The following is a 25314-nucleotide window of genomic DNA, read 5'->3' on the forward strand; positions in this document are numbered from 1 at the left end:
GACGCTGAGGGTCTTGGAGCCCTTTGCTGCCAGAATAAAGCTCTGGATTAGAGGGTGCTGCAACAGCTACATCCTGTCCAATAGTTCTCCCAAAGCAGAGGAAACTGCTGGTCATTCTCCTGTTAGTTCATTGTATGGTAATCAGACCTTCAGCATGGCTATACAACCCAACCCATTGCTTCTGCATTAAGGCTATACATTACACTAAAGCCTACCTTTGAGAAAATTAATCTTTGTACGTGGTTGCAATGCACAGCCATGGCATGTTCATGTCTGTGCATGAATTGTTTGAAAGAGTATCTCAAGTAGAAATTGCTACTTGTTTTCTAATTTGATTTTCTCTAGCTTTCCCTTCCAGGCACTGTCCTGTCCCATCTACTGCAAGTGAAGACTTGTAGTTGTGGCCTTTATTTTGGAGCATGCTGTGGCTTAGAGCAGGTGCATTTGGAACCAAGCATGTAAAGGGCCACCCAGTTCCTTGAACCTAGTCTCTTTTTATGTCAGGTGCCACCTGCACAATGTCCTTTTTTACGGTCTCCATTCTGGAACTAGTAAAGTTGTGTCGAATTTCCACTTACAATTATCCATTTTTATTTGGTTTTGAAGTTACTGAATTTTAAGTTTTTGGGCCAAAATGTACATGAACACAATGCATGCAAGTTGAATATTAATAGTTCCTCATAGTTTCATCAAAACAGTTCATCTCTTCCTATGAAAAAGCATAGAAGAAAACAATCTTAGCAATGCTAGCATTTTCTTTGAAGAGTCAGACCATAACTGAGACATGGAAAAAAGATCCAAATGTGGCAAAAGAACTATCCTTCTCCCCATTAACTTTGTTCTCAGAAATGAGCTGCACACTTCTGCTGAAACTTTCAAAGAAGTTTCTGTAGAAAACTTTTGTGGAAAAGAGAAGCTTATCATGTAAGTAATCCCACTGAAGAGCACAATGCTTCTCAGATGTAAAAATAGTGGAAACTTCAGTTTCAAAATAAATAAGAAAATAGAATGTCATATGTCTACAGAACACAGAGCATCTGGTTTCTAATTGGCAATGGATTGTGTGACAGGCATATATAATGTGGGAGATGACAAGTAAACACAATGAGATGATAGGACAGTGAAGCCCTGTGGGAACATTCTGATCCTAGATCCACCTGTTTACTGATACTGCGAACCCTCCCCACAAGCGCATGGGTAAATACCAACGTCTTTATATCTCACCCACTCACATCTGCATAATGCATGGTCCTAGATGACAGTCACTTTGGTCCAGAATGTCTTGAAGCCACTTTGCACCCGCATTGGTTAGGACTCGTTGCATATTTTCACATTCCTGATATTGTATTGTTTGATGCAGCTACTAGAAACCCACTGAAAGTTACAGGACCATAAATGATCATATAGTAGTAGTTTATCATCCATTTCACAGATCCGACTTGCATGGTTATGGGAGGTTTCAAGAGGATTATTTTTTGCCCTTCTTTCGGAAGCTATTCTTCCATGTAAGAAGGGACATACACTTAGAACATGCCTAGAAGAAGCCAAATACATGACCTGTGACTCAGTCTCCCTGTCATAAAAAGATAAGCATGTCCTTTGAAGACCAAGTATAGCCAAGTTTCTTAGGCATTGACTTCATTTTTGGTGAGGAAGTCTACAGGATATTTCAAATTTGTATTTGAACTATATCTAACTAGGAACTTTGACTGCGTTCTGCCCCAAATCCTCCACACAGTGTTACACCCTTTTAATCACAGCAGCAGCAGCAGCAGGAGAAATAGAATCTTACTGTTTAATGAGGAGTCCAATGCCCCGACTAGGCACAAGGTGATGACAGCTCCTAAGAGAGTAGTTCCTGCTTTTACCCCTGGAGAGAAACACAACAGAAGACTTCTTGATTAGCTGTAACTGAATGGGCAGGCTTTCACTGAAGCATCAAAAGAGAGTGACTGTTCCTGTTTGGTTCAAATATTTCTTTCAGGATCTAGGAAGAAAATACAGACTGCCTCTGATCATGTTTGTAGCTTGGCTGAAGAAGCTGTAAGTGTTGGCAGGACACAGGCCATACATGTGATGTGGGGCATTCAGTAAAGTGGACAAAATAACTGCCAAGGACGAGGTAGCCAAATACAGTTCAGCCTTCAGTAATGAAGACTGTCAGGCAGGTGGATTGGAAGGGGGCAGCATCCTGGTATACTAAATGGTAAGAAGGGTCCATTGCAGGTGGCTAGTGTAAAGGAGATTAGACTCAATATGTCCACTGTCATCCTGTCCCCTCTGCCCCTTTCTTTATCTTCTTATTAATATGCTGAGCAAAGCAAGCTGCTAAGACTAGCACTGGTCCTCCAGCCTTTGATTCCCTTCATTAGTCTTCTTCATACTCCCTGATATTTGTCACTAATCTTTTTCACACCAACACTAGAAATGTGTATCATTTGAACTTGATAGTTCTATATACATAGACAGAGTGCCTTCCCTGAAAGAAGAGAACCAGAAAGTTACAATTAGATATATTTAAAGTCATTTAGTCAATATTTTAATTGACTTAGATTAGAATAGGAAATGCTGACAAAGTTTGGAAGAACTAACGAATTTCATACAATGGGGCAGGTTATCTTTTATTTGCAATCTGTGGAAATTTTTGAACCATATTTTGAGGAATTTAAGGCTGCTTATTCCTAGCAATCTTTTACTGCACAGTATCACCACCTGAGACAGAAAAACTCTCTTCTCTCACTTCTTAAAATAAATGTATTTCATGCATGCCTGCAGAATAAGGAAGGGTGAAGGAGCACCAGCTCCTAGAGGTCTACTCTGTCTCCTCAGCTCCTTGAGCTCATCCAAAGAACACACCAATACCCACCCCAGAAATATCAAAGCATTGAAACACAGAAATAAAATTAAAAATCACTGATCTCACCTGCCATGTCTGCAGTGCTGGTGGGGCATTTGAAATAAGGCAGTCTTTTATAGTATCTGCACTTAGGTCAGGGCAGAAATTAGCTGAGTCTGGTCTGGGCGTGACCAAAGGAAGAGAACTTGGGACAAGATTGAGCCAAGAGGAAATAGCTGTTTTACTTTCCTTGATTAAGTAGAAAGGTGCACACTGCTCCATTCCTTATGGGAAGGGTTGATGTCCTTTTTGACAAATCAGTAAAAAAGACAAAGTAAAAAAAAAAAGTAAAAAGTAAAAAAAAGAAAAAAAACAGGAATAAAGGCACACATTTCTTTCCTTCAAGGTAAAAGAGAGCATCTTAATGCTATTATGGCAAAAGATGACAGTGGAATTTGTCTTCTTTTTCCCTTTTCCTTGACATGTTTGTTGGTTTGGAAAATATGCCACATGCCAACATTGCTTCTGTGGGGCATACAGAGGTCCAAATATCGTAGGTCTGAATGAGGGATCTCTGGGCTGCAATTTCTGTGTGTATGTCCTATAAGTTCAGAATATCTGACATGAACTGTAGACCATGGGCAAACAGAAGAAAGATATCTGTTCATCAGAGCGCAACACAGAACTGTAAATGGTAATCTCATATTGAAATTCATAGATTTGGCAGAATTGAACAGACATGATGTTTATAAAGGATACAAATTGAAAATTTCAACCTGACTTTGAAAGGACATAGTTGAATAAATGCTATTTGAGGTACCCACAAAAATTTGGCAGGAAAACCAAAGTTGTCTCTGAACTAAAACTCGTTAGCTAAATCATTGTGAATGCCAAAGACTGGACAAAGAACAAGGCAGTTGTATGAAGCAGGCTAGAGCTGTCTCCAGTCAGACCAAATGTATATTAATACAGACAGACAACAAGTTACCGCAGTGTGAACAAGAAGAACAGGTCAGAAGTACAGAATGGGATATTTCATCCCGAAATACCTGGAAAGGACCAAGATGCTGGGTTGACCAAGTAGTTCAACATGAATTCCAAGAGCTAAATGGTGGGGGGAAAGGCTGTACTTCAGTGTATAAGCAGAAAGGTAGTGTAAAGAGTTTACTTCTTTGAACATCAGCCATGCTGAGGGAAAAAGTTCTAAATATGGCACCCAGTGACTCTTCAGTGTTGCGGCTCAGAAGTGAATTTCAGCAAAGTCTCCCATGTGCAAAGAAAAGCTGGAGGCAACCACTGAGCAGCTAGGAAGTTTTTCTTGTCCAGGTGTTCAATAATCCAGATTTCGTGGTAATTCCTATCTAAAACTCAACACTAATGCTCAGTACGGGGGGAGGAACACGTAGCAACAATGCTGAACTATAGGAAAGAAGCATTTGTTAATATGAGGGACTGAGTCAGCAAAGGATAACACCAAAAATGGAGGAAATAAAATCTGTATTTTAAGGAAACAATAAATCAGTCATGCAACAAAGCTTTAACAAACTAGATATGTAGAACTCAAAACAAAATGTATTATTACCCATGGTCAAGAGTTTCTTGGTGTCAAAGAAAATTCCAATACAGGTTGGAAAGATAAACACAAACATTAATAAATGAACTGGTAGTGTCATAGATGACCTTGTGGTATTAGAGGAGTAAATAGTAGAGCAATTTCTGAGAAACATAATGTGTCTAAGACCAGAAATTATGGATCCTGCCTTGTGATGGTTTTGAGTACCTTCTTGTCAACTTTTTATCTGAATTATACTGAGCTTTATCCCTTCTTAGACATCTGAAAAGCTATGACACAGTAGAAACTATGGAGAAAGGAGGAGAGGATGATAAGGTCCAGCCTGTTTCTCAGACGCCGCCATCCGTAAATGGCATACTCTGGGAAGAGTATGTCTCTGGGGCTACATGTAATTCAAGAGAGTTCTCCCTGCAGTCCTAAAGCATCCACCACTCTTCCTCCCAGAACATCCCCTCAGGGCAGTCTGAGGTGCTGCACCTCCCCAGGAACAGAGGAGAAAGAAAAGAGCAAGGCTGTGTTTCTGGCTGGAGTATCTCTGCCCCAGGTGAGGAGCTGAAGCCAGGAGCTCATCTGCAGGTCATGTCCAGGCTACATGAGGATGAGCAAAGCCACATCTCAGTCTCTCTGAGGAGCCATCGATCTCTGTGCCAGTCCTAATAGTATTGACTTTATCCTCAGCTCCTGCTCTCCCTTACCACTGGAAAAGTCTTGAGTGGGCCTTCCAGGCCTTGGGTCATCCTTCTCTGAGCCCTTCCTGTGTCCACTGTGTCCTTTCTAGCATATGGTACCAGAACCACACATGGTGGCCAAGGTGGGACAAGAAATCAATGTATGTAAAGGCATGATGATGTTCCCTGTTTTCTTTCCTGACTTTTCATAACATTTGAATTGTTTTTGGCCACTGGCACTTGATATGTAAAGTCAGTATTTCCCCATACACAGTCTTTTACCTTTATTAACACTGAATTCCGTCTTTCACTTTATTGCTCTGTTCTGATACAGACAATACAAAAGTATTCAGCATTTTTGTTCTGTGTTTGACCCGCAATTTGAGAGGGAAGATACTTCTATCTTATGAGGTGTCCTTTGTTAAGAAAACCTGATAAATAATATCTACAAACACCTTAAGAAGCAAACTTTTTGAGTGGTCCCAGACAACATGTCCTGGAGTAATCCAGCATAGGGTGATCATGTTGATTTTTGGTAAAACTGATTGCATTCAGTAAATTTCAGAAGATGACCCATAGTCAAAATCGGTAGGTAAACTGACAATTCAGTAACACCTGTCTGGTCAAGGCCAGCTTATGACACAGCAAAAGTAGAAGCCATGCCTTTTGTTTGCGTTGCATCTGCTCCAGTAGTCATTTCCGCCACATTCTTGGGAAGAAGTCCTCTTCACCTCATAAGTCACTGCAATAAATTAGTTACAGTTGTGATATTTGTCAACATGGTTATAAGGGTAATATCCCTTATTTATGAGTCAAAAGGTGCCTTGATAATCACTTCCTTACCCTGAAAAAGTTACCAGTATAAGCACTTGTGCCTGACATAACTGTGTTCACAGGAGAATTTTCTGCTGTAAACTGAGTTTAGTTTGCCAAACCTTTGCTCAGACTAGCACTTAGAGAAGCCCAACTGTTTAATTCATCAAAAGGGAGATTAATTACTGACTTAGTTACAGTGTGCACGTTCTTTAATATCGCTTAACAGCAGGAAGCACTTAGCATGAACCTTGGTGCAAAAATGAAATGCACATTTCTACCTTTTCCCTCCCTTCAGATGCCTACACATGGTCTTGTCTTCTTCAGTACTCAGAAGCAGGCACTTCCATCCTATGAAAACTACTGGGGAATTTGAAATCAGTATTTCTACCACTCTGTGGATTGACTCTTGACCCTACTTGGAGAGCTGGAACAAGTGGCACTTGATGTAAATTAAACCCAGGGGAATAATAATCAGAAATAAGACAAAAATATTGAATGACAAGGATCAACAAGCCTCAGAAGAGATTGCTATAATAAATATTCATCTTTCATCTCTTGATAATTTCAGCTCAAGATCAGGAAGGAGAGCTGGGTGAGTGTGAGCATGTCATCCCAAAGTAGTAAACACTTCTCATTAGCAGGACACAGGTCATGCTCAAGGAGCCCAAAATTTCTTACAATAAAAAGACATGAATGAAACTGTCAATTGTAGGTTCAGAAATAAACAAAAGGAGGGATTTTTTTCACGTAGCACACAGCTGTGAAACCCCTAGATACAGAATGAGTCCAAAGACTAAGCAGACAAATTCATGGAAGAAATAACCTTCCAAAATGTATTGAACACAAAGACCCCAATATAGTTCAGGAATCCAGGACTGCAAATTGCACAAAGACAGAAAGTGGAGGAGAAATACCACTGCACGCTCAGCTGCATTCGTTTCACCAGGTGTGTGCTAGTGGCTATTGGCAGAGACAGGACAGACAGACATCTGACCTGATCCAGCACAGTCATTTTTATTAGAGGCCTTACTAGTCCACAGTAACCCTAGAGGATTACAGTGTGTAGCTTACTTTACCTTTGTAGGTGTGTCCCAGGATGACATTTGCCTTTCTCACAACAGTATGGGAGTGTTTGACTGATGCCATTTTATAATCCAGTTAAGCCTTGGATTTTCTTTCACAGATAGGCTAATGAGTCAGTTGTCTGATATCTGCAGGTCTGATTATTCTTGCCTAAAATCCCTAGGCACTTGTATAGCATGCTTGTACCAGCTGCCAGTTAGTATCATCTGTGACCATAGCTATTTTCTATTCCATTGAGCAAGTTATTAATAAACACCAGATAATGGTGGATCCTGAACAGTCACTCGTGGTTCTCCAGTATTCAAGAGTGACCCATGGATAATTATTGTCAAAGTAATAGGTTATTTAGTCAGTTTGGCATCCAGTCTGTATTATTTTCTTCTAGACTATGCTTTCATAGTTTGCTTACGAGAATATAATTTGGAGTTGTGCCAAAAGCCTCACTGAAACACATCTGTGATGCCTTTTTTCTTCTTTGCCCACTGGGTTTGCTGCCCTGATTGGCTTGGCATGATTACTTGACAAGCCTGTGTTGACACCGGCTCACCATCTTAGTCATTAATAAATAATCAAACACTTTGTCAGCACTTGCAGAAATTTTTCCAGGAATTAAATGAATTTCACAGTTCCTTTTTCTGAAGGTCTGTACTGGATTTGTCCTATTCTGTATCTTTCACTTTCCTCTACCAGTTCTCAGAGAAAAACATCACAAGCTTAAAGATTTCCTCAAAGAGTTCAGGACCTAACTCACGTAAATTGAAAGCTGGAATCTTGTTTTTTGTCAGTATTCTGAAAAACACTGGATGTGTATTGACCTTTAAAGTGAAGACTGGTGCCAGGAAGGTAGTATTTTGGCCTTTAGACATCAGAGGCTGATAGCTGTCCCTCTCCAGCACATTGTGGACCTGTGTTTTGTTCTTTTCCCTTGATGCATCTATTGCAGGATGAGTGAGGGCAGCCAGACTTTGTGGCAGATGGTGGCAGCAGGGTCCCTTACACAGAGGATGCGGCATCTTTGTCTGCCCATGGGAGTTGCACGGATGTGAAGAGGGGAGGTGATGAGGGTGCTCCAAACTGCACTGTCTGGAGCGTGTGAGTTGCGCAGAGAGAGGCAGTGTCTGTGAAGCACCCGGAGGCCGAGGGTAAATTGTGTGTTTGTCCCTAGGAACTGGGGAGCTATGTGTTCTTTGAACCCGGGGCTGGCAGCTCTGTGGTGGCATGTCCTCCCACCCCGGGGACAACACATTTGTGAACACAGAGTGCATATGCACAGAGAGCCCCAGCTCTCCAGTGCGGGAGCTGTACGCCTGGGGTTTGCAGCCCCCTGACTAGGGTGTGCAGGGGCGTGAGGGTCGGAGGCTGGTTGCAGGCACCTCGGTCTAGGGGGGAAGCCATCACCAGGGGTTACTGGCTCCTCACTTAGTGCATGTGCGTCTGCACTGCGTGTACCTGCAGCAGCTGGTATTTGTGCCAGGCTGGCGAGCGAGGCATGGGGGCAGGCAGAGGGGTGCCGAGCTTCCTCATGCAGAGGTGGGAATGGGTGTGACAGAGGTCACGGCAAGTTGTGCTATAAGCAAGTGAGAAGTGGCAACAGTCAAAAACCCACGGGTGGTGCCCAGATGCTGCCGATAAAGAACAAAACAGCAGCCAATGTGTCCCAGTGCTGTGTGCGCTAAATGGTGTACCACATCTGCCAGCACTCCAAGGCCACCACAGTCCTCCATGCCCTGCCCTGTGCTGACTGCACAGGTTTCCAGTGCGTTTAGTAATCTCAGACTATTCCATGGCACATCAATGCTTTAATGCCAGGATTGCAGAAGATTCAAACTGCATAATGCATCACTAATTGGCACTCAGATTTTTTTTTAAGTGAAATTTTAATTCTGAACTACAAAAAAACTAGCAACTGATGTACCAAGAAATAATGCTGTTTTATTGGATCAGAAATAAGTTATTTTCAGAAGGAACCATCCCCTACTGCAGCACTGTTTTTTATGATCAGTCTACACAATACAAGTTGTTAGGGGCAAGTCAGAAGTGACTGACATTCAAAAGGAAATTCTTGTTGACAATTAGCCATGCAAATCCCCAAAGATCAAGTAGCCAGTCCTTCCTACTTTTAAAATATTTTCATAGGTTTTTTCATTAATCCAAAATAAATAAAAAGAAAATATGAGGAAGAAAATTGCAAATTAATATCTATCATGTTAAATTCAAAAAAAATAGTGAAGGTTAAGTTTTCAGGAGCTGAAAATACAATGTAAATATTTTCCCTCTAAAGGGAAATTCAAAATCAAAATCAGAAGTTGGCCACCAGTATCACAGTGACTCTAATCCCAATGGCTGAAGCTCTACCTTGTCTACCTAGCACTCTGCATACAAAACGTACATAAGCAGAAGTCCACAAAGGCTATATGTCTAACTTCTTGCTGGAATGAAGGGAGGTGAGTCTCTAAAAAGGAACGAGATGCCTGAATATATCTGTCAGCACTGTTGGGTTTGGAATTTCACTCATTAGGAGGATAATGCTTGTAATTCGAGGTATCTGAAGGGTGGCTTTCCTAGATCTTTTCTGTATTTTTGACATGTATTATTGCAATTGCATTGGTGCCTCAGAAATACTCTGGGAATCCCCAGTTGTTATTGGCACTCTAAAACTATAAAGACAGAGTGTTCAAAGACACACACCATCATTTGCAGGTGGCCTGATTGCCCACTCCCAAGATCAGAGTCACTGCCCATTTGCATTGCAGGTATGACATTAGATGTGCCCTTCCAATTACTCCAAGCCTAGGCACATCTGAACTGCCCAGGGCATTCGGTTGTCCACAGAGAAGCTGTTCTATGCCACTCCAAATAGGAATTCTGGTGCTTTGGTGCAGCCTTTTGAGTTTCAAGAGAAACCAGCATAGCTTGTTCACCAAGGCTGCTGTTCATTTTAGCAGAGCATGTGAGAGATCTGGGCAGCCAGTTATGCAGACAGTCTATCAAGCAGCAGGTTCCTCTACAGTATCTCTTCTCTGTTCTGAGTGATTGGGAGTTGCTGATTTCCTTTCTTTCAGGCTTCTTGGTATTACTATCTAGGTGAATGGAAATATCTTAGGCTGTGGATCTTCACCTGGAAATCCTACTGTGTATCTGGCAACCTGTAGCTATGTGGTTGCTAAATATGCCATTAAGCATTAGCTATAGCGAAAACATCACTAAACTTAAGCAGCACAACAAAGAAAAAGCTCGTTATATTCCTTGTTTCCCATCCTAATGGAAAAAAAGCAACATCCTCTCCTTTTCTGTTTGACACACCTCTGATTTTCTTGCAGGCTCTTTCACCTTCCATTTCCATGGCACAGACACATCTATGCCAGTAAGACCCAGACTTGAGCCACTACCTCTTAAGATAAAAAGGGATTAAGGGCTTATTTAAGTACAGATTCAAACCTATAAAGCTCCTTCTTCACCTGCCAAGGACACATTCTTCCTATATATTTCATACTGTGGTTTTATTTACATATTAGTGACCTTGCCCAGGGCACTGTGGCACAGAACAGCAATCACTGATTCAGAAAGCTGTGTCCAGCACGTATTCTGGCCCAACATCCATCCAAGATGGCCTTATTATGCAGTATTTGTAAAGTCATGGCATGAGCACAATCAAACAGGAAAAAGTGAGAAATGATGGGCTACTAGTACCAAAAGTGTAAGGCAAGTAGAGGAGGAGAAGTTCCCAGCAGTTCAGAGGTGCTATTTAATCAAAAACAGTTTGTCCAGCTTTATAAGTGCTAAAAAGGAACTTTAACTCTCTATGGAGAAGGCCATCCAGTTCTATGCTCAAGGCCGGGGCATCACTGCCATACTGAAATACAGCCTCTGGACAACAAGGAAATTTTGGAAGACAATGCAGAGGGGAAAGCTGGTGATTCTGCACAGCCTATGGTTCAGCTTCCTGGAATAGCTCTCTTATGGACACAAGGCTACGTCCAGGGTCTGGATACAGGCTTGCTACTGGATATATGGGCATATGCAAGGGACTGACCCCAGAGCAACAATGTGAGTTGAAATCTGTTCAATTAAAAACAAAGAGGCAGTGGGCTAAGCAATATTTTTTTCCTTTATTTCTCTTCATCACAGCAAGGAGCTGCGGTTCTCCCACCCAGAACACTTCCCCTTTGTTTGATCGGTTTTGATCGGTTTGGACCGATCTACACCCGTCAGCCAGCAGCTCTGGAGGAGGGAAATCCACACACAGGAGCATCTCACTGTCCACTCTGCGATGATAACTGATGAGGAATGCCAAGAGAACACCTGCCCTGCTCCCTGGCAGGAGCTGGTGACCATTCTGTATTACCCGTATGTGTGCTTGAGGGCCCCATGTCCAAAGCACAACTCCCTTGGGATCTGCCACTTCTGACTCTTCCATTAGCAGGAGCTTTCACGGGGCTGGCGTGGGACTGATAACAACAGCAAGGGATGCTCAAGACATAGCACCACAGGTCCTTGCAGCACCACTGAAGAGCTCTGTTGAAGGGCTTCTCCAGCTGTGTGAGGACCACAGAGGAGATTCTTATCCCTTTGTGGAGACCACTTGAGAAGGCTTACCACTCATCAATGCCCAGGGATGCGAAGCCTTCTTAGCACAGGCCTCTGTCAGCTGTTATGGTGAGGTACCTAGGTGAGTGCCCAATGCCTATATCTGCTACATAGCAGAAAGAGGTGAGGAAGTGCCATCAGTGACTAACGGAGTGCATTGTGGCCATTTCCACAGAAGTCACCCATGCGGATATTATCCGTGGCCATATCAGATGGCTGAGTGCAAGGTGCAGGTCCACATGGCAGCCTAAATGTTTTTCCTTCCATTGCCACCTGCAGCCCTCTCCACAGTCCCTGAGGTTGCAAGGGCCATAACATGACTCAGTGGGGCATGGCATTCAGGCCTACCTCTGCTCTGAGCAGTGGGCCCAGTTTCCAGGACATAAAAGCTGTGGAAGGCCATCTGTGCCTTTCTAGCACGATGGTAGGGCACACCACATCCACCAGAACAATAAAATCTCCATCTCCTCCTCATGAACCAAGCTTCTTCCTGTCCCATTTTTTAGTAAAAAGGTTCTTCCATTCCCTTCCACCTTTCTTTCCTTTCTTTTACTCTGTGACCCTATGCTCAGTCTGGAGCATAGGAGATAGCTTCCCTAGACCTGGGGTTGACAGGTCTAGCAAGAGACCTCTGCTGTCACTTATACCCAAACAGGAGAAGGATTTCTCCAGTTTACATGATCTTTCTCTGCAGCTAATTCCTGTCTTGTTCTAGAATCTGGGACAGCTGTAAACCAAAACAGGAGCAGTTGTCAGGCCCCTAGAAAGCCACAGGGAGAATACATGGCTTCAAAAGCTCCAGCTAGTTATTTAAACAAAGAAGGAGTAGAAGAAACTTTAGGTGCTCATTCTAGTTTTCAGATGTGCTACACCAGCTGGGGGACTTGGAGGACTGTATGAACCCCAGACCGCAGACTTGTAGGAGTTGATCGGTAGTCACCCTGCACAAGTAGTAGGTCTTCTCTGGAACTCAATAAGCCGTATTAGAACCAGGGAGATGCTTAAAAATGTCCATCAGGACATTATCATCAGGATAAGTTGTTTGATATTGTGTCAGGTAATGTGATGCACATTACACAAGTGACCACAGCATGCTGAGTCTAGCAAGTCAGCACTCGAGAAAAGCAGTCACTTTTTTGAAGCTTGGAAGATAGAAGGGTAAAAACTTGTAAGTGGAAGCATAATTTGAACTCCATTCTTTGAAGAAAAAGTCTATCTCATTAGTATAGCTTTTCTTGTGTTTTTTTTTTTGTATTGCATAATATTGGAAAATGTTATCTATTACATGAGAAGAGCTGTCACTTGTTCTATTGAACTCCATTTTTTCTATAAACACATCCTGTTCTTTCTATTAGGCAAGACTGTTTTATCTGTAAATATTACAAGAACTGTAGAGGAAAATGGGTGTTCACTGCCAGTGACACTAGATTAGACAAGAAAAAAGGTCAACAAAAAAGGCCTCTAAGAATATTTATGGGAATTCTGACTAGTGCAACAAAAGCCTGAGTCCAGCCAGGCTGAAAAAACAGATGGGAATCTAGTTCCTCCAAGACCCTTTTGTCAGGCTCCACCATCTTGTGGTCACTGCAGTCAAGGCTGCTCCCCAACTTTCACGTCTCCAAGCAGTTCTTCCTTGTTTGTAAATATGAAGTCCAGCAGAGCACCTCTCTTCATCAGCCTGCTTGATCACCTTAGTAAGGAAGTTGTCATCCATGCACTCCAGAAACCTCCTAGATTGTTTGTGCCCTGCTGTGTTCGTCCCTGCAGCAGATATCAGGGTGGTTAAAGTTTCCCATGAGGACCAGGACCTGTGAACATGAAGCTTCTTCCAATGTGTGAAGAAGGCCTCCTCTATTTCTTCCTCCTGATCAGGTGGTGTATAGCAGAAACCCACCAAAGTGTCACCCACGCTGGTCTGCCTGCTAATGCTGACCATACGCTCTCAACTAATTCCTCATCTGTTGTAGGCAGAGCTCCATGCATTCCAGTTGCTGTCTCATATAAAGGGCAACTCCCCCTCCTTGCCTTCCTGGCCTGTCCTTCCTCAAGAGCTTATATCCATCCATTGCAGCACTCCAGTCATGTGAGCCACGTGTGAACCGCATCTCCATGATCCCAAAGAGTTTGTAGCCCTGTAACTGCGCACAGGCTTCTAACTCCTCCTGTTCATTCTCCAGTGCAGGCATTAGTGTACAGGCACTTCAGGGGGGCACCCCGGTGTGCTGTCTTCCTAGAAAAAGCATGAGAGCTTTCCCCATAATGTGGTCCCGTATGCATTTCCTTATTTACTTGCATACACTTGTGGCAATTCCACTTCAGCCCTGTTTTGTTGATAAAGAGGTCCCTTCTGCTTACAGCATCCTAGACCCTTTAGTTGCCAACCTTGCCCACTACTTCCTTACTTGACCGTTGGTCACTCTCTCCCACTCCTGTCATTCCTAGTTTAAAGCTGTCCTTACCAGGTTGGCCAGCCTGTTGGCAAAGATACATTCACCCTATTCTATCAGGTGTATCCCATCTCTGCCAAGCAGCTGTTGTCCCTAAAAGAGCTTCCCACTGTCACAGAAACCAAAACCCTGTAGTTGACACCAGCTGCGTAACCAGTTGTTGATCCACAGGATCCATTCAGTCTTCCTCAAGCCCTTCCCTCTCACTGACAGGATCAAGACAACCACCTGGGCCCCCATGCTCCTGATGATCGTCCCCAGAGCTATGTAGTCATGTCTGATACTTTCCAGGTCTCCCCTGGCAGTATTGTTAGTGACTACACGGAAGAGCAGCAGGGGGTAACAGTCTGAGAGTCAGGCAAGCCTCGGCAGCCTCTCCACAACATCCCAAATGTGGGCCACCAGCAAGCAGCAAACCTCCCTAGACAGCAGGTCAGGTCAGCAGATGGGGCCTCTGTCCCCAGCAGCGGGGAGTCTCCGACTACAAACACTCACTGCTTCCTCCTAGTGCTCCCGTGTGGCCAAAGCTCCATTGGCACAGATGCTCTGTTTGAAAGTGTCCTCAGCTCCTCGTCAGCTACAAGAGGAGTGAACCTATCCCAAAGTTTCAAGTCTTCAGTGGAGCAAAAGCCCAAGCCCTTTTCCTGGTGCCAGAAGTCACCAGCTTCCAGCCTTCGCTGTCATGGGAGTTTCCATGTTGCGATCCAATAGGCACTGACTCTGCCTGCCGCTCTGCTACAGTTAGAGGTTTGGGATCCTGGAGCTGCAGAGCCTCAGAGAAGATCCAGTCAATATCTTGCTTATCCTCTCTGATGCTCTGCAGTCTGGTGACCTCCTCCCACAGGTCCTTGACTCGTCAGCTCAGCTCCTTTACCACTGCACACAGAGTCTATCAACCCCAGCCTCACCAGGAGGTCCTCGGCACTCCTTGCAGCCAGAGGCTTGCAGGGCTGTGTCCTCCTTCTGAAGCTCCATCTGGGTTGAAGCCCCAGATGTTGCAGGAACAGTTATTCCAACAGCTGTAGGGGACCATGCCCTGTGTCGCATCACTGCCATAGTTGAGGATGTGTATGCTGGTCTGAGCAGTGTTGATAGGCTTGTCTTTGCTGCACAGCTGCTTCTTCTGTTGGCTGCCTCTGGGAGCTCTGCTCTGTGCCTGGTTCTTACATAGGCCTTTCTGTTGGAGAGAAGGAGATGAGATGAGACGAGATGGGGTGCAGAGCTCCAGCCACGTGCCTCTCCCAGGCTGTTGTACAGCAGTTCTTTGTCAAATTCCCACAGAACAAGTCCTCAGACTACTTTCACCATCACTGTTGTTGTAAATGGTGCCCATTTTCCTTTCCCAGAACAGCCGGAGTGCTGATTTCCATAAGATTTCCATATCTAGCCTCAGTGCCAGCCCTTGCTCTGTGCAGTAGAGATGACAGCAATAACAGCAATATCAGTGCTGGGTGTGGGACAGGGGTCAGCATGGCAGGTGCAGGCCATGTTCAGGGTGAGATTAGGTCCTGTTGTGGCCCTGGGGTGGGCAGGGGGTGGCAGACAGCCTCCCCTGCCATCCCTGCCATGGCCTCCTGCAGAAACTGTCAAAGCAAGCTGCTGTGATGGCCGAGTGGTGAAGGCGTTGGACTTGAAATCCAATAGGGTATCCCTGCGCAGGTTCAAATCCTGCTCACAGCGGGAGCTTTTACTGGCAGCCCCTGCCCTCTCGTCCCCAGGATGGGAGGACAGACACCCACCCATTCTTGCTCGTAAGAATGACTTATGTCATTGGTGGTGTGCACAAAGCAATTCAGCAGTCTGCTCCCACCCCTAGGCCTGATCTCTAGCTGAGCTCCCCTCTTTAGGAGGGCTGGGGCAGGCAGTAAGTATAACACGGTGCTCAAATGCTCGCAACTTGGCATGCTTGTCCTAAGACATAATCCATGCTTGTCTTTATCTTGTGTCCTGCACCTGTAGCAGTTTTCTGCAGAGGGGATCCAGCCTGATGGTGCCAGGGGGCTGCCACCCCACCACACACACGCACGCACGCAATTCATCCAGCCCTGGGGACATTTCCCCTTCCTAGAGCCGGCCACTTAAGCTGACAGAGAGGAAAACCAGCTGGGCTGGACTCTGCTGACTTTCTGGGGGACTCTGCAGGCGCCCTGCTCCTTTCAGCTAGCCATGGCATGGGGCAGACCCTCTGCCCAAGGGACCCTGTCCCCACCAGGCCCAGGAAGCAGGAAATGACAGGAGCTCTGATCACCACTGAAAGCAAATTTAGGGCAGGGAATGGTGACCAATGGTGCAAGTGAGAAACTAGCAGTCCCTGGGGCGGTTCACCAGAGAGGTTCAGTTCTGTTGATGATGGAGCAAAGTCCCCATTTATACTGTTGCAAATTGGCAAGCTCAGATGCCACACATCACACTGGACACAGACAATTGAGCTTTATGGCTCCTAATGCCATGGCACAAGGACCCTGGCTCTTGGTTCCCTACTAATCCACTAGAATGAAGAAGAACAAAGTACTAGGGAAAATGTGGGCTGGCTACTGAGTGGGATTGAATGGGGCAGGGGCCCTGGTGACGAAGGATACAGAGAAGGCAGAGATACTGAATGCTTTCTTTGCTTCAGTCTTTACTGCTGAGATCAGCCCTCAGGAACCTCACGCCCTGGAGACCATGGAGAAAGTCTGGAGAAATGAAGACTTTCCCTTGGTGGACGAGGATCAGGTTAGAGATCATTTAGGCAAACCTGACATCCACAAGTCCGTAGGCCCTGATGGAATGCACCCACAAGTGCTGAGGAAGATGATGGATGTCATTGCCAGGCCATTCTTAATCATCTTGAAAGGTCATGGAGATCGGGAGAGGTGCCTAAGGACTGCAAGAAAGCCAGTCATGGAGATTGGGAGAGGTGCCTGAGGACTGCAAGAAAGCCAACGTCACTCCAGTCTTCAAAAAAGACAAGAAGGAGGGCCCACAGAACTACAGGCCAGTCAGCCTCACCTCAGTCCCTGCAAAGGTGATGGAATAGCTCATCCTGGATGCCATCTCTAAGCACAGGAAGGAAAAGAAGGTGACCAGGAGTAGTTAGCATGGATTCACAAAGGGGAAATCATGTTTAACCAATCTGATAGCATTCTGTGATGGGATGATGGGCTAGGTAAATGAGGGAGAGCAGTGGATGTTGTCTAGCTTGACTTCAGGAAGGCTTTTGACACTGTTTCCACAGTGTCAAAACACCCTCATAGGCAAGCTCAGGAAGTGTGGGCTAGATGAGCAGATAGTGAGATGGATTAAGAACTGGCTGAATGGCAGAAATCAGGGGGTTGTGATCAGTGGTGCAAAGTCTAGTTGGAGGTCGGTAGCTATTGGAGGTCGGTAGCTAGTAGTGTCCCACAGGGGACAACACTGGGTTCAATATTGTTCAGCTTATTCACCAGTGACCTGGATGAAGGGACAGAGTGCACCCTCAGCAACTTTGCTGATGACACAAAACTGGGAGGAGTGGCTGATACCCCCAAGGGCTGTACTGCCTTTCAGAAGGACCTTGACAGGCTGGAGAGATGGGCAGAGAGGAACCTCATGAAGTTCAGCAAAGGGAAGTGCAGGGTCCTGCACCTAGGGAGGAATAACCCCCACGTCCGAGTACAGGCTGGGGTTGACCTGCTGGAAAGCCGCTCTGCGGAGAAGGACTGGGGGTCCTGGTGGACAACAATTTGACCATGAACCAGCAATGTGCTCTTGTGGCCAAGGTGGCCAAAGGTATCCTGGGCTGCATTAGGCAGAGCATTGCCAGCAGGTTGAGGCAGGTAATCGTCCCCCTCTCCTCAGCCCTGATGAGGACACACTTGGAGTACTGTGTCCAGTTCTGGGCTCCTCAGCACAAGAGAGACATGGAGCTCCTGGAGCAAGTCCAGCAAAGGGCCACTAAGATGCTTAAGGGACTGCAGCACCTCTCTGATGAGGAAAGGCTGAGAGAGCTGGGCCAGTTCAGCCTGGAGAAGAGAAGGCCCAGAAGTGTATTCTGGTGGTATGTTTATATGTGCTGTAGCAAACCTATTAAGACAAGAAGTATTTTTCCAACACAGGTTAAGAATGCCATTCTTGGCTGTTTTCAACAATAAAGCTAATTATGATCGCAGCACACAATTACAAAAAATGATAAAAATAACTATTATAACTACCACAGGTAGTATTGTTGAGGACACTCAAGCTCAACATAAGACAAGTCTTCTTCCTCAGTGCCCTCTTCCTTTACACTGTTGACCTAAAAGGAAGGGAGGATCCACCTGGTATGGATCCTATGATCTTTCCCACGGGCATCAGTAGCTACCCATGCATACAGATTTTTTGAAGCTTTTAGTACTAGAGGTATTTGTCCCACAGTGGCTAAGTCCACTAGAACCGGTTGTCCCGGGTAATACAAGGGATTCCTCGGTTTCTTATTCTCCCCAGTCCCAGGTAAGAGGGATGGAGGATTAGGGCAAAAAGCAGCGAGTCTGGGGCAGCCATTTACTCCCCATCGTCCATTGACTTTAGTTACTGCATCAGATATTCGTCGCGCCCATCCAGGATTGTGCGGTCTCAGGGTTCGTTTTAAGAGTCCTGGGGTGGAGACGGGGTCTTGGGATAAGGGAGGAGGAACTTTGGGGTTTGAGGAAGATGGGGTTCCCCTTATCCTGTCCCAACTTCTTACCAAACCTTCCAGGTTGGGAGTTGGTAACCTATCCATGGCTTCTCTGGGAATTCTCTTTGAAATGCCTTCTGCCCATAATAATTGTCTCCTGCTATCCAACACCCGTACTGGTTTACCAGGATGTGGGTGTTGCAGTGATTTATCTTGCCTCCCACTTTCCTCAACTCTTCTTATTTCTGCTTTATGCTTTGTTTCCCCCTGGCCAGTGAATCCCTTACGCCTTCCGTAATTAATTAGCTCCTGTGCCACCTCCCCCCAAGTCATGTCGGGGGGGCCTCCCCTTCGTCTCAGTCGGGGAGTTCGTAATTGGTCTTGCAGCTGAACAGCATATAGTTTTAAAGCATCAGGAAGTCCCCTGATCAGAGGATGTGACCTCTCGGGGTCTGCCACACACTGCATGGGGGAGGGCTGCTGCGGAAGCAGCAAACGGTCATGCATCAATTGGAGGCAAGCAGTTTTCTGCACGCTTTCCAGAATGTGGCCCGCTGTGGGTGTTTTAATAGAAAAAGGGTCTCCTCTTTCCATTGGGTCTAATCCTCCTGCCCAGTAGGCTACCCTCTGGGTCAAGGACCATGGTTCCCTGTTATCATTTGTGGTTAGAAAGACTCTGGGTCCCCAATATCCTCTAGCTTCATCTTTGCTCAGCAGAATGCGATCCCCCCCGGTGAGGGAGACTCTCCACACATACTCAGTTTCGGTTTCCCGGGAGCCCCGGGAGTATTTTTCCTGTATTTTAGCCAAGTCCTGAGGGGAATAGGGGATAATACGCGTGGTACGTCGTTGAATACCCCCCGACCATTATCAGTGGTTTCCGTTTTAATCAAGGGTCTCATTACTACGTTCCCATCTCCAGGATAAAAGGAGTTCCTGCTGTCTTCTAATTCTTTAATTGGATATATGGATTTTAGATCAGATGCCTGTTTTCTGTCTAGTTCGGCCAAATTCGAGAATCCCGGTTCACTATCATCAACCCCCCGCCTGTTTTCTTCCAATTCAGACCGCAGGATTCTCTCTCGGTCTAGTGAGTCCGATAAGATTATGTGAAGCCGCTGAGTATGGTTGCGCTCCGCAGTGAGTTGACTTTGCAAGTTTCTTACCTGTTCTTGCAAAGACTCAACTGTCTCTTTGGCTCGACTCCGGGAGTCTTGCAAGAACTCGATTGTCTCTTTGGCTCGACTCTGGGAGTTTCTTATGTGTTCTCGCAAGGACTCAATGGTCTTTTTATCACCTTGCCTCCCCCACCGGGCAGCAATTAGTGCCGCCCCTAGAACACCACAAACTATTACCCAGGCCATGCCAAGAAGAGGGGGTAGGGCTTTACAGTCCTTCAAATTTTCAAAAAGGGAATTATCCTCCATTGTCGAATCCTCCCTACTCCAAATTATTCAGCCTACTGTGGGTTTACCTACCCAGTGTGGATCTTTATAGCAAGATCCTCTGTTCCCACTCCTGTCAGGCACTTCCCAAGGAAGGGGCCACACTAAGGGTCCCAGTCCCTTTTGGTAGGTTCAGTATCTCAAGGGCATCCTGCCGACTACGCCAAAAAAATGTCGCGGCCCGAAGGGAGTCGTTCAGGACGACCTCCCTCCCCTTGGGGCCAAACGACCAAGTTCGTGATGCCCTTGGACTGAATTAAGGTGAAACGACACCAGCCAACCAATTTTAAGATTTATTAAGGAATCAACTAACTAGACACGTCCCACGTCACACGTTTAGGGAAAAAAGAGGAAAAGGAGAATACACAGAGAGAGAGAGAGAGAGAGGGAGAGGGAGAGATCACCACCCGTGGATCCAGCGGCGTCCCGTTGGTCCTCTTCCCTTGGGAGTCTCGGTGGCGGGGGGGGGGGGGGGCAGCGGCGGGAAGCTCCCGTCTGGTTCCTCAGTCGTCGCAAGCAAGCCCCCCCTCTATTCACGCCGTCTGCAGTTTTTATAGGTTCTTGCCCGGCCTCTGGGAGGTGCTTCCTCGCTTCCCATGCAGATTAACCGTCATGCGCAGTCCGCCCTCTCGGAACCTTCCAGAAACGGGCTGGGGCATCTGGGGGTCTCCTGCTCATGCGCAGATGGCAAATGAGTACGTGCGGTTCGTGCCCTAGAGATGACCTTCTGCCCTTTTCGCACCCTTTTTACCCCGTGCAGATGCACGAGGTTGTTTACCTCGCGGACGGCTCCCGGGGGCGTCGGCGCGGCATTGCCCGACACGCCTTGGCAGCGGCGGCTTTGCAGCAGCAGCAGCAATGTCGAGACAAAACCGCATGTAGAGAACCGGTCCTCTACACCAGGTACGCCTGTATTTGGTCCCTGCACACACAGGCTCTGCTCAGCTAGCTGAGCAGTGCCAGTTCTTCTAACCAAGCAGGAGCTGAGGGATGTTGCTCTTAAGCAACAATTGGGAAACAAATGCTTTAACTCAGTTTTAACTGTGTTCATGCACATTTTACCCTGTCAGTCTTTCCTGTGGGTAGAGCGTTACCTGGCTGCTTTTCTCCATGGCAGAGCATCCTGCTGCCATGGCACAGCCCTGAAAACAGACCCCATGAACCACCTCAGTCATGGGGTCCTTGCAGATGCTCCTGGAATTGCCGTGCCCTTCTGGGCCCTCCCACAGTCATGTCAGCCACAGCCGGCCCTCCAAGAGCTGAATGCTTAAGCCCCCAAATTCATCTCAAGGGCTTAGCTTCGCTCCCTTGCTGTTTTGGGACACTTGTCTGACATCTCTTCCTGCTACTGGATCCTCCTGTATTGGCAAAGCTGTGTGCTTCTTGCCAAGTGCTTCTGACACTTCACTGCAACGATACAGCATTGCCTGTGCTGAAGAAAGTCCCTCATGAGTAAGTGAGAGCTGCTAGGCACGTCTTCAATGACAGCAGGGGCTGACTGCAGCCCAGGCTCCAGGGCAGAGCAGCCCCAGTCACCTCACCTTTGAGGACCTTCACCAGCCCTGTCCTGGAGTGGGCTGCAGGGGCTCTTTCCCTCCATTCATTTTTCGCAGCCCATGTCAGGACCTGAGCTGGGTGGTCTGCCACTGGCTAGCTCCCCTGCCAGAGCACCAGGGACGCAGCCTCGGAAGGTGGTTGCAATCCCCAAAGTGGTGCTCTAGGGCCATGAGTGATGGTGAGCATGGTCTTTGTGCTTCATATACAGAGAGCTGGGAGATTATTACCACTGAGCAGCTAAAACCTGTCAGATAGTCCCTGGGTAGGTGGTAGAGTAGGGGTGAGGCCCTGCATGTGCAGAGTGCTAAGCTCCCTGGTGCTTACCTCAGGGCTTGCAACAGTCTGAGCGGACCGTCAGGGAGCAGCAAGGGCCGGCTGCTTTCTGAGGGATGGGAAGCAGAGAGCTGAGGATGATAACAAGGCAGAGAAGGGCAATGGCTTCTCCCAGCTCTTTCTCAGCTCTTTTTGCAGTAGTCGGATTGCAGGCTGCTCAGCTGAGCTGTATCAGAGCAGGCATTGGACAATGGCAGCCCAACCTCTAGAAAGTGGAAGAAGAGGCTGCAGAGCTTGCAACCTCTTTTGACAAGGCCCTGACAACAGGCTCTGGAGTATTCATGAGAGGCAACTTGGGGGCAGTTTTCTTTCAGATGCTGCTGAATGAAAGAAGCTGTTCTCAGCTGGGACAACAGGCATGCTTTTTTCAGTTGGCTTCTGGAGTGGCATCTGGCTTAATTTCAGTGATATTGCCCCAGCCACTCTCCAGAGGGAATGCTGCTCACTCCATGTCCTGTTGCCAGATTTTGCAGAGGACTCTCTGCTTTTGCTCCTGTGGAGCTGTATGGTGGAGGGTTGGGGAGGTGAAGTGTATTGATAAAGTTGCCTCTAGAAAACGGTATTGCCACTGCTCGTGGTCATCCTTATGCTAACCTGGCCTTACACTAGCTTTGCCATGTCCCACTCATGACCTTTTAGACTTGTTAGGAGCTTGTGATGAGAATTTGCTGTTTGATCCTGAGCTTCATACCAGGTATCACATGTTGTGAAGTGGACTTTAAGGGTGGGATAATAACAAAAGCCTTGGAAAGGTGGACATCTGTTGAAAACAGAGCCTGCAAGGCTGTAAACAACTCACTTACGGATTATTACTTACTGTTCACTGAAGACGTGTGACCAGGAATGGTCTGAACGTAACAAAGAAGCAAGGGAAAAACAGCCAGGGAATGCAATAAGGCACCTTCTGTGGCCTGGGAAAGTAACACTATCTAATACCGCATAGTATGTAGTCCAGGCCCTGGAGGTCAAAGGCTAAGAACTGTTTAGAAACTCAAGCAACTTATAAAATGATGAGGTGTCAGATTTGGCGGAGAGGGATCATCATAATGAGAACTGTTAAGGAATGACTGTGGAATCTTCAGAGCTGCACATGTAACACCTGTTCTCCTTGCCTGTTTCAAGGGCCTGGTATCTCCTTGCCTGTTCCTCTCTAATGCTCTAACCCCTCAAGAAAAGCATTATTGCACATAGACTTGGTCTGGCTAGTTAATACTTTGGGCAGCAATTTCTTTCTGTGAACTAGGGGCAGGACACTAAGGTGGTTTGGGATCTGTCAGGATCCATATCTTTCTGCAAGGGCAGGGCAGGGCAGGGCACTCTGAGATGGGAAGAGATCTACCAGGCTTGAACCAGAGAAAAAGATCATATCTCTTTTCATAGGCAGTTGCTGGCAGAGAAGGGAAGGCATTTCCACATCCTCCACCCACAGACACTTCAGAGGCTCAAATGGGCCTTGACAAAAACAAGGAGCTGCCTCGGCCCCAGTGGAGTGGCTCTGACTCCAGCTCCATGGGGCAGGGAGGCTGCTGTCCTCGCAGAGTGCCAATGGTTGACCCAAACTTGCAGCTCCTTCCTTCTCCTGGGCAGCTCTTGCCCCTGGGACAGGGCAGTCTCACCATGGAGAAAAACAGGCTTGGAATGCTGTGGCCATGAGGAGCCTCTTTCCTGGCTGGGAATCAAACCCAAGCCATGGCAGTGAGAGTGCCGAATCCTGCCTGCAGCCCGGCTGCTCAGCATTTGATGAGTAGCTCAGGACAGCCCCTGTTTCTGCCTGTCCTGAATCCTCAGTGATGGGGTGGTGGGTTTGGGCAGTGCAGCTACCTGAGGACACTTGCTGTGGACAGTGGGTTGAGTTGTGCATCCCCTTGGCCTGACCTTGCCCTCCTGCTGCCCCAGTGCCATCCTGAGGGACACCCAAGGGTGTCTCCCTCAAGAAGTCCCAGCCCAGAGCCATCTCAGAAGGATGGGGCACCGGATGGGCAGTGGTGCTCCCCCTCAGGCCCCTATTTCGGGGGTGTTTCCCAGCAGAGTGAAGCTGGAGACTGCTGCTGCACATAGTCATCCTAGACCAGAGCTCCTTTGGGCGTTTGGAAACCTTCCCACACATAAAGTGCCGCAGGGTCTGGGTTGCGCTTAGCAGACAGTCCTCCTCCGCTAGCAACCCAATCTGAGTAGTTCTCATATCACTGCCTGCCCCAAGCCCTGATGGAGCACCAGCTAGGCCAAAACTCCCCGTACGCATCCAGGCTTCTCTGTAGCAGCCCATCTCACCCATCAGGTCCTCTCTCCAGACTGCCCTCCTCCATACTCAGCCACCTCCCTCACCAAGGCTCACCCTAGATTCACTTGGTGGTCCCATTCCCACGCAGGCAGACAGACCTGACTGCCCCCTCACACACGGACATACACTTGCACTTTTCCCCTTTGCAGACAATGAAGATTTGTATCTCCCTATCCACAGGAAGAAAAAATATTCTGGGCTCTCTTGTGCAAGTTTGTCACACAGGCTTTCATTTACAAGCAAATAGCAAGTAGGCCAAACTTAAATGTTGGTCATCGGATGACTGTTTAAAAGAAAATAGAGTGCTTCCGTGCTTGAAATATGAATGCCACCCCCTGTATTCCCCTACTCGCAAATTTGGGGCAGACACATAGGGAGGAATTTGATGAGAGAGAAAGCTGGAGGACAGCTTAGTTCCTACTGATCTCCCCAGACTCAGACGTTGCTGAGGTATGAGAGGTGAACTGTCCTTTCTGCAATATCCGTTGCTGCACCAGAGGATCTGCTGCTCTTCAGATGCTCAGGTGTGACTGAAATGTACCCAGAGAGGACTGGCAGTCATCACAATATACTGCTCATGTATTTTTTACCAGCATCGCTCAGGTCTGTTAATGTGTTGCTGAGGTCTTCAATACAAGCTGGACTGAAGCTCTTCCACAGTGAACTCCTGCTATGCAACAGGCTTGCAATCACATTTTGTGTCCTACCTCTACAAAGCAAGAGACTTGTAAGAAAATTTGGTGTTCAGGCTTTAATAATAATCTCAGCCTATACCTACACTTTCACAAAATGGTAGAATCACAGAATGGTTGAGTTTGCAAGGTACCTCTGGAGATCATCTAGTCCAACTCCTCCTGATCAAGCAGGGTCACCTAGGGCAAGTTTCCCAGGATTGTGTCCGGATGGCTTTTGAATATCTCCAAAGAAGGAGGCTACACAACTTCTCCAGGCAACTGGTTCCAGTGCACAGTCACCCTCACAGTAAAGAAGTTTTTCCTCACGTTCGGACAGAGTTTTCTGTGTTTCAGTTTGTGCCCATTGACACTTGTCCTGTCACTGAGCACCACTGAAAA

The 25314-nt window shown here is 46.7% G+C and overlaps 1 protein-coding gene and 1 non-coding gene across 2 annotated transcripts in view; one reads left to right on the plus strand and one right to left on the minus strand.

The window, feature by feature from the left end:
* LOC112987346 (eosinophil peroxidase-like) overlaps positions 1-25314 on the minus strand; it is a 40599-nt gene that overhangs the window by 13882 nt on the left and 1403 nt on the right. Inside the window, exon 2 of the mRNA XM_064523518.1 lies at positions 1793-1893. Within this exon, the coding sequence (XP_064379588.1) occupies positions 1793-1893 (101 nt within the window). The remainder of the gene's footprint in view (positions 1-1792; positions 1894-25314) is intronic.
* Positions 15609-15690, plus strand: TRNAS-UGA (transfer RNA serine (anticodon UGA)). Its single transcript has one exon. It is a non-coding gene; the product is annotated as a tRNA-Ser (tRNA).

The sequence above is a fragment of the Dromaius novaehollandiae genome, chromosome 19 (assembly GCF_036370855.1).
Source record: "Dromaius novaehollandiae isolate bDroNov1 chromosome 19, bDroNov1.hap1, whole genome shotgun sequence".
Classification (NCBI taxonomy): domain Eukaryota; kingdom Metazoa; phylum Chordata; class Aves; order Casuariiformes; family Dromaiidae; genus Dromaius; species Dromaius novaehollandiae.